The following is a 16,641-nucleotide window of genomic DNA, read 5'->3' as shown; positions in this document are numbered from 1 at the left end:
TTGCCGTGCCGCCAGAATGTTCCAACGTGTAGCTCTTCCTTGAATCTGCAGCCCCAGCCTGTGACCGCTTTCTCCTCCCGCAGGCAGAATCGTGCGAAAAGATAGGTTCAGAAGCTTGCAGCTCCCTCTGTTTTGTTCATTTGTTTTTGCATCCCCAGCACCTGCCCCTAAGTTGGCACTCAATAAATAGATGACAAATAATCTTTTTCATGGACATTACTCACCAGAGTGAAGTGATTTGGGAAGTTTATAATAAACCTAAGTGTTTAAAGTGTCGGAAAGAGAAAGGCAGGCCAGGTGCGCTCAGTGGGCCCCTGGCTCCCCAGCCCGTTCACCGGGCATCGGCACAGCTGGGCCCTCGCCACATCCTCACTCGTGGCACGTCTGAGGCCTCTGCAGAGCCTTTTCAAGGCAAGAGCGTAAATTGGCGTAACTCACCTCGCAGTGATGCATGGCTGCCCGTGCGCACCTCGTTCTTGTTGATGGCCACAGCCCCCACTATTCCCCCACCCCCGAGAAGAGTGTTGCAGTCTCCTCTTTGGATCATTAGCTAGGGCAGAGTGGAGTCAGTGGTTGGCTACCGTGATGTCCTCCGCCTCAATGTCATCCTGCACAGTCCGCTCTCCTGTTTGGAAACGTAGGCTCCTTGTCACTTGACGATGTGGAAAAGCTGAGGCTCTTAAATCCCGGCACAGTTTCTGCTTTGCTCCTGACTGACTGTGCAGCCTTGGGCGGGTCGCTTACGTTCTGAGCCTTCGTTTCTCCATCTGTGAATGGGGCCCGGCCCACGTGGCTGCCCAGGCTGGATGTGAACCAGCTAAGAGATGCTTCCTGTAGAATCTGTGCTCAACGAATATTTGGTTGCTGTCCCTCCCGCCATAGGGAGCTCCCAGAGTTTGTTTGTCTTAATCACACGTGTATTGTGTGTCCTGCACAATGCCTGGAGCTCTGAAGAAATATTAAGGTGACCCCCGACCCCGTATCTGAAAGTCAGTCCTCAGCTCAGTCTTCAGGAAGCCAGCCGCTAAGCTAAGTGAAGTGGGGACAGGCCCTGGGGCACTGCTGAAGTGCCCACAGAGGGCCCTGCATCAAAGCTGTCTGGCCCAGTGGCCATGTATCCTTCCTCTGAGCTCAGTGTCCCCCTCTGGAATATGGGTTAGCACCAGCACCGCATCCAGCGGTAGGTGAGCCCTGCAGGTCCCTGGCACTTAGTAGATGCTTAGAAGTGGCTTTGATATATCATCCCAAGGGAGATGCTCAGGGGGCAAGGAAGGGAGGGGGCATCTTGGTTGTGTGGTGGAAATCATAGGTGTCTGGAGCCAGCAGGCCCGGCTCTGCATCCTGGTTCCACCACCGTCCAGCCGAGTGGGCTTCTCTGCGCCTCTGGTCTCCCATTAGCAGATCGGGAAGCGTCCCCTCTGGAGTTGTTGGGAGGATTAAAGAGGCGTGTACACGGCTAGCCATTAGCTCCCCACCTGCCCTGAAGTCAGGAAGCCGAAGTCACTGCGTCACTGCGACTGTTGTCGTCATAATTGGACGCAGAAAGGAGGCAGGCAGCAGTCAGGCTCACGCAAGGACAAACCGCCCTGAAGCGCCTGGCCTCCCCTGCGAGGCCCCTCTCCCTGCTGGACGGGGGGCGGAGAGGCCGAGGGAGCACAGCTTCGTAGCAGGGAGGCACCTTCTCAAGAGTGTCTGAGCTGTCCTTCAATTGGGGAAAAAATCTGCAACTTAGAAAACAAATAGGCGCCTCTCCCCCATGTCTGGCCGCCCTGAGGCTTCGCTTCATCCTAATGCAGGTCGCTGCGGGCGTCTGTTCCTTGCAGAGGGAGGCGTGAGGCCTGCCCCTTCCCGCCTGCCCTCCCCCATGAGGTCTCCTGTGATGTCTCTCTTCTAGATGAAGCCCATGAACGTGGAGTATCTCATGATGGATGCCTCCATCCTGCTGCCCCCGACGGGCACACCGCTGACGGGCATCGACTTCGTGAAGCGGCTGCCGTGCGGCGATGTGGAGAAGACCCGGCGGGTGAGTGAGCACCAGAGCCGGCCTCTCCCGGGGGCTGCCCGCCAGGCCCACTCCCAGGCCGGGGGGAGGGGTCTCTGACCAGGTCAAGAGCCTGCCTCCCAACACGAGTTCCGACAGTAGGAACAGCACCTCCTCAACCCTCCCACCAGGTGGAACTTTCCAGAACGTGCTGCTCTTGGGAAAGTGGGGATTGGAATTCCGTCGCGTCTGGCATCAGATGTCGGTTGCATGCAGGCTGCCTCCACTGGCGCAGAGCACAGCCCCAGCCCCTGAGCGCTGGGAGGGGCAGCCAGGGGGCCGGACTTCTGTGATGGATGTGGGGGCGACAGAGTAATGCATGCAGGTGAGGCAGTGTGAGCTCAGCCCAGGGTGGCCCCGGTGGCCCGAGGTGGTGTGCTGTTAGGGTATCTGAGTGATCTTGGGACCAGGCACACGCAAGTGAAATTGTGACTCTCGCCGGCCTGCTGGAGAACGTGTGTGAAGAGCGGAGCAGTTCTCAGAATCAGCTGGAGAGTGTGCTTCCGTTATCAGCGCTTTGTTCTGAAGTCGTCTCGCTGGGCTCTTCACGGTATTTTATCTCCCTCGTCAGATCACGGTTTCTTTCTTAGAAAGCACCGTAACCTTTTCCTGGAAAATCATTCCCTGGAGACGTGAGTGTTCGTGGATGAATTATAGGAGTCCACTCACGGGCCCCCGTTAGCAGCCTGCATCTCCTTCTCAGTTAATCGGCCCGTCTCGAGGGAGGCAGAGATGGTTAACTCCTGGATTTTGAGAAGCAGGAGTGACCTGCAGATTCCACCTCACACCAGAGGCTTTCCTCCACCCACCTGGTGACTTTGCCTCGGAGGCCTGGGTGGGGCAGAGGAAGTCGGACCTTGTGTCTTAAGTCAACCAGCGTTCCCTGCTGTCTGAGCAAACCCGCAGCCCTCACCACAGGACCCGCCCTGTACGAGCCAGCGCTGCCATCCTTCCTCACCCTCCCGGCTGGCGCTGCGGGCCCGCGGCCAGGCGCACAGTGTGTCTGTGGGGACAGTGTTTGCAGTGGGCATCCTTGGCGTGGCTTTTACAGGAGGACTGGTTCTGAGCAATGAGTGTTGTCTCGCTGACTCCTCCATCAGGCGGGCACGCTCACCCTTAGCTTTTGGCTAAGAGAGTTGGCCTAAGAGATGCTCCCAGCAAGGTTACAGTGAAGCTCTACCCTGGCCAGGCTGCAGTGTCCCCAGGCCAGAGAGGACCCTGTCCTTGAGGTTCTCCTTGGGCTCTGAGCCAGAAGGTCTAGAAGGCTGTGAACATTGAGAGTGACTCTCTGGGTTGCGTCCTCCCTTCTTTTTTGGTTCCTTGTCCATCAGGGTTTTTTTAACACTTACATGAGCTCGTATTGTTTGTTATAAATTGGATCATTCATATGAGTTCTTTATATGAATTTCCTCTTGTAATTCTACAGCCTTCCTTGGAGGTTGGCACTATTATTAGCCCCATCTTACAGAGGAAGAAACTGAGGCACGAAGATGTCACAGTGATTTGCTCAAGGTCACCCAGCTAGTAAACAGCGTCAGGCTTCAGCCCAGGTGATGTGGCCTCAGAGCCTAAACTCGCACCCATTCTGACCCGCTGGTCCCCTCTGCTGCCTTCGTTGCTGCCTGCACTGCCGCTCAGGGCTGGACACTGGAGACATGCAAAACACAGCCCCAGGCCTCAGGGAATCAGATCTCGAGGGTGAGGTGGGAAAAGGCAGCAGCATCCACGTGGCTGGGGCCATTGCTAAGGGAACATAGGATCAGGTCCCTCATCCTACCTGGGCAGCGGGGTGGAGCAGGCACCAGAGGGGTGGTCATTGAGCATGAATTGGGGATGGCTTGGGCAGCTGCGGTAGGCAGAGGCACAGAGAGACGTGTCACATTCCGGCATCTCCAAGGAGGGGACCATGGCTGGAGCCCAGAGTGAGGGAGGCTATGTGGAAGTGATGAGGCTGGAGGGGCTGGAGGAGCCGGATCTTGGGGGCCTTGGAGCCCAGCGAGGACCTTGGCCTTGTTAGCTGATTGCTGGCCTTGCGCCCTCCTGGCTTGGGGCAGATGGTCCTGGCCCACAGGAGAGGACGGGAGAAATTCAGGGTGAGGCGCGTGGCAGAGGGATGGTTGTTAGGGCTTTGGGCTTCCCGTCCCTTCCGAGCCGGTCTGTCTTCATCTGGGAAGTAGCACGTGCCTGCCTTGCTGGAGTTCTCATGAGGCCTCAGGGAAGGCGGAAACACACGAGGCAGTAGCAGTTCGTGAGGGTCGGGCTTCTCTTCTCCCCTTTGCCCCTCACTTCTCACTTAGTTGCGGTTCCCAGGGCCGTGCTGCCCACCTCCCTTGCCCCAGCTGGAATGCGCAGCCCAGACTGCTAACCGAAGCCCAGACAGAACCCCTGGGGCCTGTTGTTCAGCCTGGTCTGACCAGTGTATAACAGCAGCTCTCCAGTTCCAGCATCTGTGGGTGCAGAGCCAGGGAGAAGGTGGCAGAATGGAGGAAAGCAGGGCCGGCCGCCTCAGAGCAAAGCCAGCCACCTTAGAAAAGCTTCCCTTTGCGACTTCAAACATTGCTTTCTGAAGGGGCATTTCGACCGCTCACCTCGGCCCAGTTCCTGTTGCAGGGCAGCCCTCCAGAGTCCTCCGGAAGCTTAGCTCCCAACCCGTTTCAGGCTTCAGAGCACAACAGGGCGCTTTGAATTCGGGCTAAAGGAAGTGTATGGTTTAGCAAGCAATTGAGGGCTTCTGTGGTTTGTTTCAAGTTCTTTGCTTGAATCCAAAGAACATTCCATTTCATCCTTTTGGATTCAAAGCTTTTCTTCCCACCCCCCCCCCCCCCCCCCCGCCCCAAGTAGACTTTTCTAGCTTTCAGGAGGCTGATCCTTTTCAGAAATCCCGCCCTTTATTTTCCTTAAGGACTCGTCAGAGAAGTTCGAGCAACGCTTACTAATAAATCCTTCCTCACCTGTAAGATATCCCTTCGGACATTCATCAGGAGCCCCTGGATTCCCCCTCTGTGCCCCATGGTGTGCTTGACGTCTCTGCCTTCCAAACCTCGCGGGACATTGGGAGGGGGAAAGGTTATTGGCAAGCAAGCGAACGAAGCTAGATGTCAGGCTGCAGTAAAGGCTCTGAGGGGAACAGGGATGGCACCACTTCAGGTCGAACCATCGGGAAAAGCTGCTCTGAGCTGAAACCTGAAGAGTGAGAAGAGTGGCCACGCAGAGACTTAGAGGAGGCACTTGCCAGACAGAGGGAATAGTGAGTGCAGAGGCCCCAGGGTGCCACCGAGAACGCTGTGTTCAAGGAAGAGGCGAACTGGAGCGGAGCGAGTGCACAGGCCAGAGAGGAGGGCCAGCACCTTGCAGGCCACGGGGAGGCCTCTGGCAGTACAGTCATGCTTTCCTCTTGTATTCTGCAAATGACACTGTTTATTCTTCCATTCGGCATACTTGTTAAGCGTTTTCTGGGTCCCAGGCACGGTACAAGAGGCAAGAAGAGACAGTGAACAAATAATATAGAGTAAGACCAAGATGGTCAGAGCGCCGCTGAGCCCTGCCAGCCAAGAAGGGAAACACGTGTTGGAAGGAAGGTCACCGGAACCACTGGGTGTGATGGGAACGTGCAAGCAGAACCTTGGACTTGGGCTGGCCCCTCCCCATGTGTAGGGGCAGTTGAGAGAAGCAGTTAAGAGAGAACACAGACTCCTGAGTCAGACCAGCCGAGGTTCAAGGCCAGCTCCAGCTGTGTGACCTTGAGCGAGTTACTTAACCTCCCTAAGCCTAACCTCTCTCGTGTGTCCTGCCTCTCATCTCTCGCCCAAAGTAGATGAGAGAGAGGGCCTGTGAGGTGAGGAGCCCAGTGCCTGGCAGACAGCAAGCGCCCGGGAAATGTGGGCTGGCCAGCGGTGGAGCATTCTAGCATCTTAGGTGGGAAAGAAAGAGAGTAATGGTCTCAATCTACTGAAGCAAGCCACAGAAAAGGGGGTTAGGGAGAGGATTTTGGGGGGAATATCAAAATGTGGATTTAAGCTGCTAGCCATGTTTATGCAGTACTGTTGGAAGCCATTGTGAAACGGATGCATTCGCGTGAAGTTTTCTTCGTCCCGGCGTCTGTTTCCCCGGTCCCTTGTGAAGCCGCAGAGAGTTTTTGTGTTTATGGCTCTTGACCTTGAGGAAAGAGGATATTTTGCTTTTACTCTTGAGGTGTGTATTCTGCATTAAAGAAAATACAATCACATCTCGTCGAGTTTCGAAAGTGGAGGGAAAGAATTTCCTGTGATTTCATCACCCTAAACAAACAACTCTTAGCCATTTCTGTGTCTCCTCCCTCTCTTCGTTTGCAGTCACATCTTTTGATGGTCGCCGGAGAGTGTACCACGGCCTCGCGTGCTCCCCACTGCCCTCTCCACTGCGGAGCAGGAGGCTTTCCTGTCGTGATCCAGTTTTAATACGTCTGCTTTCTCGCGGGTGCATCAAAGTGGATCTGGCAACTCCTGCCCTGTTTGCGCGGGCATCTTCCTGCTGGGGGACATTTTGGTCGCCTTCGGTGTGACATTATTGTTAACCAAACTGTAATGAGCACTCCACGAAAACAGTGTTCTCTCTCCTTTTGGCTCATTTCTTTCGGATAAGTTTCCAGAAGTGGCATTTCTGAATCAAAGGGTATGAACCTGTTTTTGTGACTCTGCAGTTGCCAGACTGCTTTCCCAGTGGGCTGTGTCCACTTAAACCGCTCCAGCACTCTCTTTTTTCTTTGATGGTCTAATGTATTTATTTATTTATTTTTTATCGTGGTAACATTGTTTTACAACGCTATAAACTTCAGGTGTACCTCATCACGTCTTGATTTCCGCGCAGATTATATCATGGTCACCACCCAAAGGCTAATTACAATCAATCATCTCACACATGTTCCTAATCTCCCCTTCACCCCCCTCCCTCCCTCCCCACTTGCCCTCTGGTAACCGCCAGTCCAATCTCTGTCTCTGTGTGTTTGTTTGTCTCTGTTTTTCCCAGCACTCTTTTAAGAATGACTGACTTTCACAGCCACTTCCACAGCCTTGGTGGGCTTCTTGCCTAAGTGACTGTCACCTCAACTCAGCGGTTTACCAATGGGGCAAGGAAAGGGGGAGAGGGGACCCAAACTGAGCATCTGATCCAGCGCCAGCCCCAGGGCTCAGAGTGTCACCGGCGCTATCTCGTGCCTTCACTGTGGCCCCGTGATCAGGGGTGGTGGGTACCCCATTTCCAGAGCTCGAGTCCTGGGTCTCGGAATTCGCGTGACTCTCCTGACCGCCGGTTCAGCCAAAGTCTGTCTGCCTCCTGCCCCACTCCTCGGACTCCATGCCTAGGACTCTCCTGGCCCTAGTTTGCTCCCTGAGGCATGGAAGCAAACTAGACGAGTCTCTATGTTTGAGCGTGACCAGCTGTCACCCCTTTCCAGATCTACTCTGTTCTTCCACAATCAGTCTTGCTGGCATTCTATGGAAGCATCTGAAAGAAGAATAATTCTTTTTTCCTTTTTAGTGATACTGTTTCATGTGCGTGTTTACTTAGCAGAGTAAAGATAGGCACTCAGTGGGAGCCTGAGTCCCAAGCCTTAAATGTTAAGAAGGCAAAGGCATGTGATTGGAAGAACACAGACTTTGGAGTCCAGTTACTAACTGAGTCACCTCGGGCAGGCTGCCTAACAACTCTGGGCTTTGGTTTCCTGTCTGTAAAATGGGAACCATGCAGGGTCGTTAAAAGGCTTGAAGGAGAGGACTTTCCTCAGGCTCCACCCGCCAGGCCGTGGGTGAGCAGAGGGCGTGGCTATTGTTTGAGGGGGCGGTCGGATGAATTTGATGCCCCTTACCTGGAAACTCACCTTTCTTTGTGGATTCTTGGAGTTGTGGGGCTGGTTGACCTGCCTGCCAGACCTCATCAACGCCCCCGTGGGAGCCCAGCTGTCGCCCCAGTGGAGCACCTGGCCCCGTGGGCCTCTGCCCCCCTACCTTCATGGGTGTGGGCTTCTCACTTGCTCTTCCTTCTCTTACGAGTTGGAGCAGGAACCAGGAAAAGTATCATCGAGAGGTTTTATTTTGTATGTTTTATATTCTATATTCTATTTTTTATTATTTTATTGTATTCCTGGGAATAGCTTCATTTGTTGCTTGCAGAGCAAAAGGCAATCTTTTACCAAAAAGTTCTAGGCAGGAGCCAGACCCCAAACTCCTTTGATATTGGAAGGCTTCTGGTTTTCGGTGTGAAGGTGTGCAGAGAGCCACGCGCGTTTCTCTCCCCATCCCTGGGCCAGGGCCTCCTTGAGTGCTTTGCCGTCAGAACCCCAAGAGGAATGGGCTTTGGACACAGAAATGGAGTATCCACGCAGCTTGGACCTTTCTCCTTCTTTTTCCCTCCTGTCTGAGGTTATGACTGTTTCAGGGCTCAAACTGCCAGATAGTTCAAGTGACCACCCACATCCTGGGCTTTCTGCGCTTGGGCTAGTGCAGGTGTTTGGCTGTCCCTGTGTGCTTGGGGAGGTGACATGAGTCTCAGATGCTCCTTGGCTCGGCCCCTGGCTCCGCCTCGTCAGCTGTGTGGCCTTAGCTGGCTCTGCCGGCTCAGCTCCGTTCTCCCTATGTAACATCTTGACATTGCAATAAGGTGCCCACAATGCCTCGCGCACAATAGGTGCATAATGAATAAAAGCTGTTTTGGATTTTTTCTAATGAAACTACACTTCTTTTTCTTCTGATTGTGGCAGACGTCTTTATAAAGACTGTACCGTCATGCGCTGCATAGTGATGTTTTGGTTGACGATGGCTGCATATATGACTGGGGTCCCGTAAAAGATCAGTACCGTAGGGCCTAGGTGTGCAGTGGGCTGTGCCGTCTAGGTTTGTGTAAGTGCTCTCTGTAATGTTCACACAAGGATGAAATCGCCCAACGACGCATTTCTCAGAACGCATCCCCATCATTGAGCACGCATGACTGTACTTTAAAAAACTAGGGCCGGCCCCGTAGCCGAGTGGCTGAGTTCCCGCTCTGCTTCAGTGGCCCAGGGTTTCACCGGTTCGGATCCTGGGCACGGACATGGCGCTGCTCATCAGGCCATGCTGAGGTGGCGTCCCACATAGCACAACTAGAAGGACCCACAACTAAAAAAACTATACAGCTACGTAGCGGGGGTGCTTTGGGGAGAAAAAGGGAAAAAAATAAAATCTTTAAAAAACTAAGAACAATCAGTTTGATACTAATGCCACCACTACCACCATCATCATCATCATTATGAAATAAAAGCTTATCTTTTTTAGTGCTTATGGTTGACAAAAGGTAATATAGGACACAGAGTAGGTCCAGGAGGTAGGCTTGTTCATTAGGAGATTAAATAATTGGCCCAAGGCCTCCCACCAGGTCCAGGCCAAGGCAGGATTGAGCCGTGCCGATGGGCATCCTCGTTGCCTGGGTCATCAGGGGCCAGCACAAGTCTGGCTCTTTGCAGGCAGTAATTTGTCCCCCCTCTTGATTTGGGAGGTATCTTGTTGTATAAAGGGCAGCTTCCCTCTCAGTAGGCCAGGCCTGTAGGTCTCAGAACTGTAAACAAGACAACCCAAAAGTGGGCTGGAATTCATCTTTGCATGGCTCACCAATGGCGACAGTGGTTTGTCCCCTGCCCTCCCCCATGCCGAGCCTGTTGAGTGACTGGAGTAAAGGATGGTCACCCTAGGCGCCAGCCCCGTGGCCGAGTGGTTAAGTTCGCTCGCTCTGCTTCGGCGGCCCAGGGTTTCCCAGTTCGAATCCTCGGTGTGGACGTGGCACCACTTATCAGGCCATGCTGAGGCGGCGTTCCACATGCCACAACTAGAAGGACCCACAACTAAAAAAATACACAAGTGTGTACTGGGGGGCTTTGGAAGAAAAAGGAAAAAAATAAAAAAGATGGTCACCCTTTTACAGAACACGTGCTGACTGCTTCTCCTCCACTGTTATCTCAGAACCTTCTAGAAGCCCTGCAAGGGACGAACTACCATCCCCATTTCATGGATGAGGAAAATGAAGCCCACGGAGGCCAAGGGCTTTGCCCAACATGGTGGACCTGGGAGTCCAGCGTACACCTTCCCTACCTGACTCTGGAGCTGTTCCCGTCAGGTGCATGCCCGCCAGGCAGGCAGGCAGGGAAAGTGGCCTGGAGCTGGCCCCTCCTGTGGACTGCCCCTCTACTTCCTGGCCTCTGGTTGGTGGGCAAGTCAGCCCCAACCTAGGACTTAATCGGAGGCTGCCACCAGGGCGAGCCGGCCCCAGGGTGAAGGCTGAAAGCCCCAGAATCACGATCCTGGGTGAGGGGGCCTTTGTTTTGTCTGCTGCTTGCTTTGTTTTACATTGAGAGTCACTGTGAGATCCCTCCATATGGAGCTTCTCACCAAAATGACCGGCCTCTCCCTCTTCTCTGTTCTCTGGACTGTCTGTGCAGGCCATCCGGGTGTTCTTCATGCTCCGCTCCCTGTCCCTGCGGCTGCGAGGGGAGCCCGAGACCCAGCTGCCGCTGACGCGTGAGGAGGACCTAATCAAGACTGACGACGTCCTCGATCTGAGTGAGCTGGCCGTCCTGAGTCATGGGGCACGGGGGGTGACGGGGCTGCCATGCTGACTCACACGGCCCTGGGAGGGCTGGCGTGCGACCTGCATTTTGTGCAGCTCCTGATCCGTGACTGTGAGCTGACAAAGTGTGTATATCCCACAAAACCTTCGAAGAAAGGGCGCTCGATTCTGGGCACCTTGAAGTCCGTGCATGGCTCCTGCTTGCTGGAGCCCAGGGAGAGCGTGCAGGCGGTTTGCAGAACGATCCATGCCGGGTGATGGGGTCTCAAGCAGAGGTGGGCGCAGCTCCAGGGTCCCTGCCCTGTGTGTAATCGCAGCAGCACCAGTCTGACTGGTTTTGTATATTAAGGGTTTTCTCTATGATTCCAATGATTAAAGGATTCTGCTGCTGAAAAAAGAAAGCTTTCAAAAATGCAGATCACCAGGATTGAGATAGAGATGAAGGATTTGGAGGCTGGAGAACCACGTGCTTAGCCTGTAACCTGGGGCTGCTTGTTTAACTGTACAGTGCTCTTGTCTGCAGCATGAGGCTGAGATTTAAAGGAGACAGTGGGTATAAAGCTTGGTGATGTTCCCATAACCCTTCTCGTATTCATATAGTTCTCTGTTTCCTCCATTCTCTGTGGGGCATGTGCACATTGGTGTGCATGATGGTTTTCTGTCTCTTAAAGGCATTGTGATCTATTAGGACTCTGGTTATAAGAGATAGAAAACCCTACATAGGCTGGCTTAGGGAAAAAAGAAAGAGAGATTAGCTGATGTCACTGCAAAGTCCAGGAGTAGTTCTGCTTTCAGGCATGGCTGGATCTAGGTACTCAAGCAGTGTCATTAGGGAGCTGTCACTCTCCATCTGCAGCTCTGCTTTCCTCTGTTCTGGCTTCATCCTCAGGAGGGCTCTCATCAGGTAGTGACAAGATAGCCATCAGCAGCTCCAAGATCTGCTGAACCAGCTGAGCAGCCCTGACAGAGACAGAGCTTCTTTTTCTCTGTAACTTTCCTAGAAGTCCACGGCAGGGCTCTCATTGGCCTGGCTTGGGTCATATGACCATCCCTGAACCAATCAGTGGGCAGAGGAATGTGATTCCCTGATTGGCTAAACCAGGGTCACATGCCTGGCCCTGGAGCTGGGAGGTGGGACCTGTTCGTTTTGAACCGTCGACTGAGAGTGAGGAAGGAGGGGCGTCGAAGGAAGCTCACAAAGAGGAGATGGGAGCTGGGAAGACAGGGACAGCAGCCGGCCACTCTGTCGTGTGTGGTGAGGAGAGGGTCCATGTTGTTTTAAGTCAGTTTATTGAAATATACATCCAATAAAATTCATCAAGTTTTAATGTACAATTGAATGAGTTTTGACAAAACTCTTCAGTTGCATGACCAGCGATCATGATATAGACCATCAAGGGGTGGCTTCTGAGCCAGGTACCCCTGCCCTGCCCTACCTTCCCATGAGCAGATGATTAAACCCCACAGCTTCCACTTCCTCGCCTGTAAAATGGGGATGACCTTGCTTATATTATGAGGTTGTCTTGAAACTTGAGTGAAATATAATATGAAATATAGTATGACCGAGCATAGTGCCTAGCGTATAACTGTGCTCAGGAAACTGCTCAGTGTTACCTGCAAATAGAACAAAGTGGTTCATATAAAGGGCGGAGCAACTGCCTGACATGTGGAAGATGCTCGGTGAATGATTGTTATGGGTTTCACCTGGTTGTCTAAATTCTTCTTGCCTTCTTGTTTATGCTCTTTTGTCCTTCTCTGTCTTGAGGGAACAAGGGAGCCATGTCCCCTCTGTGCTCCGATCCCCCCTTGAGAAGTGGCCACAGGGATTTCTGTAAGGGTTTAAATTGATCGAGTTGACTGGAGAGAACCATAAACCAGTCTTTCTCTGATTTGATTCAAGGAAAGGGAGGGAAACAGCTTGCTTTAAAGGGGGCCATTCCATCAGGGCAGCAAGAATGTTTGCATCCATGAAATGGAATTAAATTTTATGCTGGGAATTCACATTCCTTCCCTCCTCCCCTTAGGAATGGCCTGCTGAAATAAAGGTTAAAAGTATTTCACTTATCAATTTTAATTGATTAGATTGCTAGTTGAGATCACTTAACTGAGCCTTTTTGGGTAGTTGGCCATTAAGAAAGTAATGGCTGTCTGTCTTTACCTCGCCTGATTGCAAATTATGTCTTTGCTAAAGAGGACGCCATGCAGAAAATACTGGGAATTATGGATTTTCTGAGCACATGGTTCTAGAATAAGATATGCATGTGTTGTCGCATTGGGTTTGTTTTTTTTGGTGATTGTTCTTAAATGTTGCGGCTTCTCACCTTCCACTGGGGAAAAATTAGCGTGCTTTGCATTTCACAAAATGCCTTCTGTGTGTACAAAGTGCAGGAAGCCTCCTGGCGTCGGGGAAGCTGGGCAGGCGTCCTGGGAGCACAGCGCTTGGTCTCCCTGCCCAGCTTAAGGCAGCTGACGCAGGGGGACGTGTTCTGTGTTCTCGGGATCTGTCAGCTGTTATCTAAGGTGATAAGGTGATATGGTCTGAAAGGCTTGAAGGAATGCTGGCTCAGCACAGCAGGAGGAGGGGAGTGTGTTTACTAAACACACTCTTTGATAAGAACCCACAGCCTAAGAGTCCTGGAGCCATGTCACAGGCCTGCTGCCTTTGGGCTGGGGTGGCAGGTGAGCTCTGGCAGGTGGCGTCTGACAGGAGCATCCAAGAGGCGTTGTCCCTCCAGAGAGAAGCAGGCTGACCCAGCCTGAAGCCTGCTTTGTTTTCACTGGAGAGGAGTGTGGCAGGGGCAGAGGCCGTGACCTGGCAGCCACGAAGGGAGGGAGGAAAGAAAGAAAGGAGAGAGGGAGGGAGGGAGGAAGGAAAGGAGGGAGAGAGGGAGAGAAGAATGAGGGAGCACAGGAGGGGGAAAGGAAGGGGGATGCGAAGGGCAGACTAAAAACAGCTTCCGTTTCTAGAAAGTAACACCACGAATGTCTGTGTACCCAGCCGTCGGCTTCAACAAGCTGTTACCCTTTTGCTAAGTCTCGTTTCATCTGCCCTGCCAGCTCTCTTTTAAAAATAGCCCCCTCCAGTGCATTAGAGCCAGGGGAGGACATCCTGTTACTGCATCTGTAAATACTTCTAACAGATAGGGACTTCGGGGAACTCTTCTTAATTGAATTGCTTGCCACCGTTGCAAATCATGGGCTCCCCCGCCCCGTCAGCTCGGCCGCTGCTCTGGGGGGGGCAGCCCCAGAGCTGGGGCCTGTGTTCTGCCACCCTGGCCCGTTGACATTTGACTTTGCAGCCCCTGGCGTCGTTGGAAGCTGTCAGCTTTGTGACCATGCTGAGTGTCTTAATGCTTGTGAGGCTCAGCGGCCTTGCCTGTGAAATGGTTCCAAAAGGCTTGCCCAAAGGGCTGTTGGAGATCAAATGAGATGGTGCACGTCAAGCCCGCAGCACTGGCTCGGTGCACAGTAGGCGCTCAGTGAATGAGCGCTGGCCGTGTCCCCTCGCAGCTGCTGAATAAGTGAGGTAAAGTGCGGGGCTCCAGGGGGTTGGCATTTTCTGCTTTAACGATGTTTTGAGGAACACATCCTGAAATATTTAAACCAGTTCATCGCTTGTGTGATGGCACTGTTTTGGAGGTAAGAGAGACAGTGCTGGCTGCTTGGGCCAGATGAAGGGAGCTGTACCCCATCCAGGCAAGCCCCTCCTGCACGTTCACCAGTGGGCCCACTGCCTGACAGACCCCTGTAGTGCTCCGAGGTCAGGCGGGCCTAGAGGAGAAGCCAGGTGCCTACCTGCAGTGGCCTCAGAGCCTTCTGGAAGGAGTCTTACCTGTTTCCAGGTAACACGTGCAGTCACAGTAGGGGAAAGTCCCTCATTGTCCCAAGGCCCTAAGGAGATTCGAGGCAACCAGGCATCCTCAGGGAAATTCCGGTTTCCTTTCCAGCCTTGTCCATGTGGGCACTTGACATTTACATAGTTGTAGCCATATCATGTGCTGCATGCGCCTAGTCTTGTGTTCTGATTTCTAAGTCCCTTCATGCAATCCATCCATTCATTTAACTATGCGTTGAGCAGGGGCTGTATGGGAGGCCCATGGCTGGGAGCCGGGCTGGGAGAGCGAGCTAAAGCCAGACTTGGGCTCTGCCCCTGTGGAGCTTCCAGATCGGGGCGGGGCAGGGGGCACCGCAGACAGGTGAGGAAGCAAATGCACACTCACAGGTTGATTGCGCTGGCTCTGTGGAGGGAATGAACAGGGTCCGTGCTAGAGAATAACTGGGAGAAAAGACCCCATAGGCTGGTTAGGGAAGGCCTCTCTGGAGAGGTGCCATGTTTGGAGGGACCAGAAGATTCTGTGAGAAAATGCAAAAATGAGGCCCGCCAGTGAGAGGGGATGGCAGAGGTGAGGCTGGAAGGTGGGAGAGAGCTTGGCATGTCCCAGGATCCCAAAGGAGGCCGGTGTGGCCAGCAAGTCAGAGGAGGGGGCATTGCTGAGATGAACCAGATCTCAGTTCCTGTGCAGTGGGAGGCCACCAGAGGTTCCCGCAGGGACGTCTGTCCTGAGAGTGCTCTCTGTAACTGGAATGGCCAGGTCAGCCGGTCCCGGCGGGGTCCTGTGAGCCATGTCGTGGGGCTGGAGGTTAGGAACATGGGCTTGGGAGCCAGACCGTGCCTGGAGTGAGAGACATCCCAGCTTTGCCCCTTTCACGTAGTGTGTGACCTTGGACGAGTGACCTCCTTTCCTGGAGCTTCAGTTTCCTCGGCTATGAGATGGGGGTTGATGGGAGGGGTAACTGAGCTGATTTATGTGAAGCCGTTTAGGAGGTTGGGGCAGGATCCCAGGAGCCAACGACAGTGGGGACGGGGGAGGGGGACACAGTCTGAGGACAGCATTGTGTGGCTGACTCGCCCTGGCGACTCGACTCTGGGTTCTTGACTTGCGGACGATCCAGGTAGCAGGGAGTGGGAGAACGGTGATTTTGTCATCGGAGGGCCAGCCCTGGAGGAGGAGCTGGTTCCAGATGGAGGATGACGAGCTTGGCTGGGTGGTTAGAGAGGAGGTGCTGGAAGGCAGCCCGGCCGAGATGTCTGGGGAGCAGGTTGGAAACCTCTTCACATTCACATCAGAAGCCATTTTCCACGTTACTGCATAGATTTCAGAATTAGCACGTTTAGTGGCTGGCGTAATAGTCCGTTGACTGAGACATCTCCTGTGACCCTCCCACAGTTATTAGCATGTCCACTCTTACTCTGTTATAACCCAGATGGCTGTTCCTCAGAAGGGCCTTGCAGCAGTTGTTAGAATCCTAGGTCAAGTGGGCTGTTAGAGAGGCCCCAAAACCCCCAAAGAAATGCCCTCAGATAAGCAGGTCCCCGTGCTCTGGGTCTGACTTGTCACCAGGCTCAGACACACTTGCGGGGGGCTTGGGCTGGAAAACAGCCATCAAAGTATAGAGCAGACTTCCCCGGGGTTCCCAGACCGCGGCCTCCACAGCCCAGTGAAACGCCAACAATAAAACCCAACAAAGCCTCTGGGGATAGAGTGCCGACTTTTTATTTTACCAAGTAGTCTTATCTTTAAGCCTTTATGAATTGTCATTCATAAAAGAAAGGACACTGCTAATACCAGATAAGCAGGAAGGGCATTTTGGAAGGAGGGACCGACTTCCCAAGGAACAGCGGTGGTCCCACACACTGTGCTTTAATGGGGCGTGTCTAAACATCCCAAGGCAGACCATCACAAGAGCGGAGGCCAGAGTGTCCTTGTCCTTTTGAGCTCGGTCTGCCGGGGAGGCACACCCCGATCACAGCATCACACAGACCAAAGTCAGCCAGCCTCTGTGCTGAGTGCTGGGAGGACAGGTAAGGGGTTGACCTGCCGGAAGGTCAGAGGGCCTCTGGGGGAGCAACCCCCCATCTGCAGGCTGGCTGTCAGGAAGGGGCCCGGTTCTGGAAAGGCCCCGGGGCTGAAGGGGCATGGAGGAGGATGAGCGAGGATGAGCAAGGGCAGTGTGGCCGGAGGGCAGGGGCC

The 16,641-nt window shown here is 53.6% G+C and overlaps 1 protein-coding gene across 13 annotated transcripts in view; it reads left to right on the top strand.

Moving 5' to 3' along the window:
- CLEC16A (C-type lectin domain containing 16A) overlaps positions 1–16,641 on the top strand; it is a 200,216-nt gene that overhangs the window by 89,255 nt on the left and 94,320 nt on the right. For all 13 annotated transcript variants that reach the window (XM_001490219.7, XM_070231014.1, XM_070231022.1 and 10 more), the window contains 2 exons: positions 1,895–2,023; positions 10,482–10,602. In XM_001490219.7, coding sequence (XP_001490269.3) covers positions 1,895–2,023; positions 10,482–10,602 — 250 coding nt within the window. The remainder of the gene's footprint in view (positions 1–1,894; positions 2,024–10,481; positions 10,603–16,641) is intronic.

This window comes from Equus caballus, chromosome 13 (genome assembly GCF_041296265.1).
Source record: "Equus caballus isolate H_3958 breed thoroughbred chromosome 13, TB-T2T, whole genome shotgun sequence".
NCBI classification, from domain to species: domain Eukaryota; kingdom Metazoa; phylum Chordata; class Mammalia; order Perissodactyla; family Equidae; genus Equus; species Equus caballus.
Note: the sequence above shows the minus strand (reverse complement) of the source record. Positions and strands in the feature narration are given on the sequence as shown.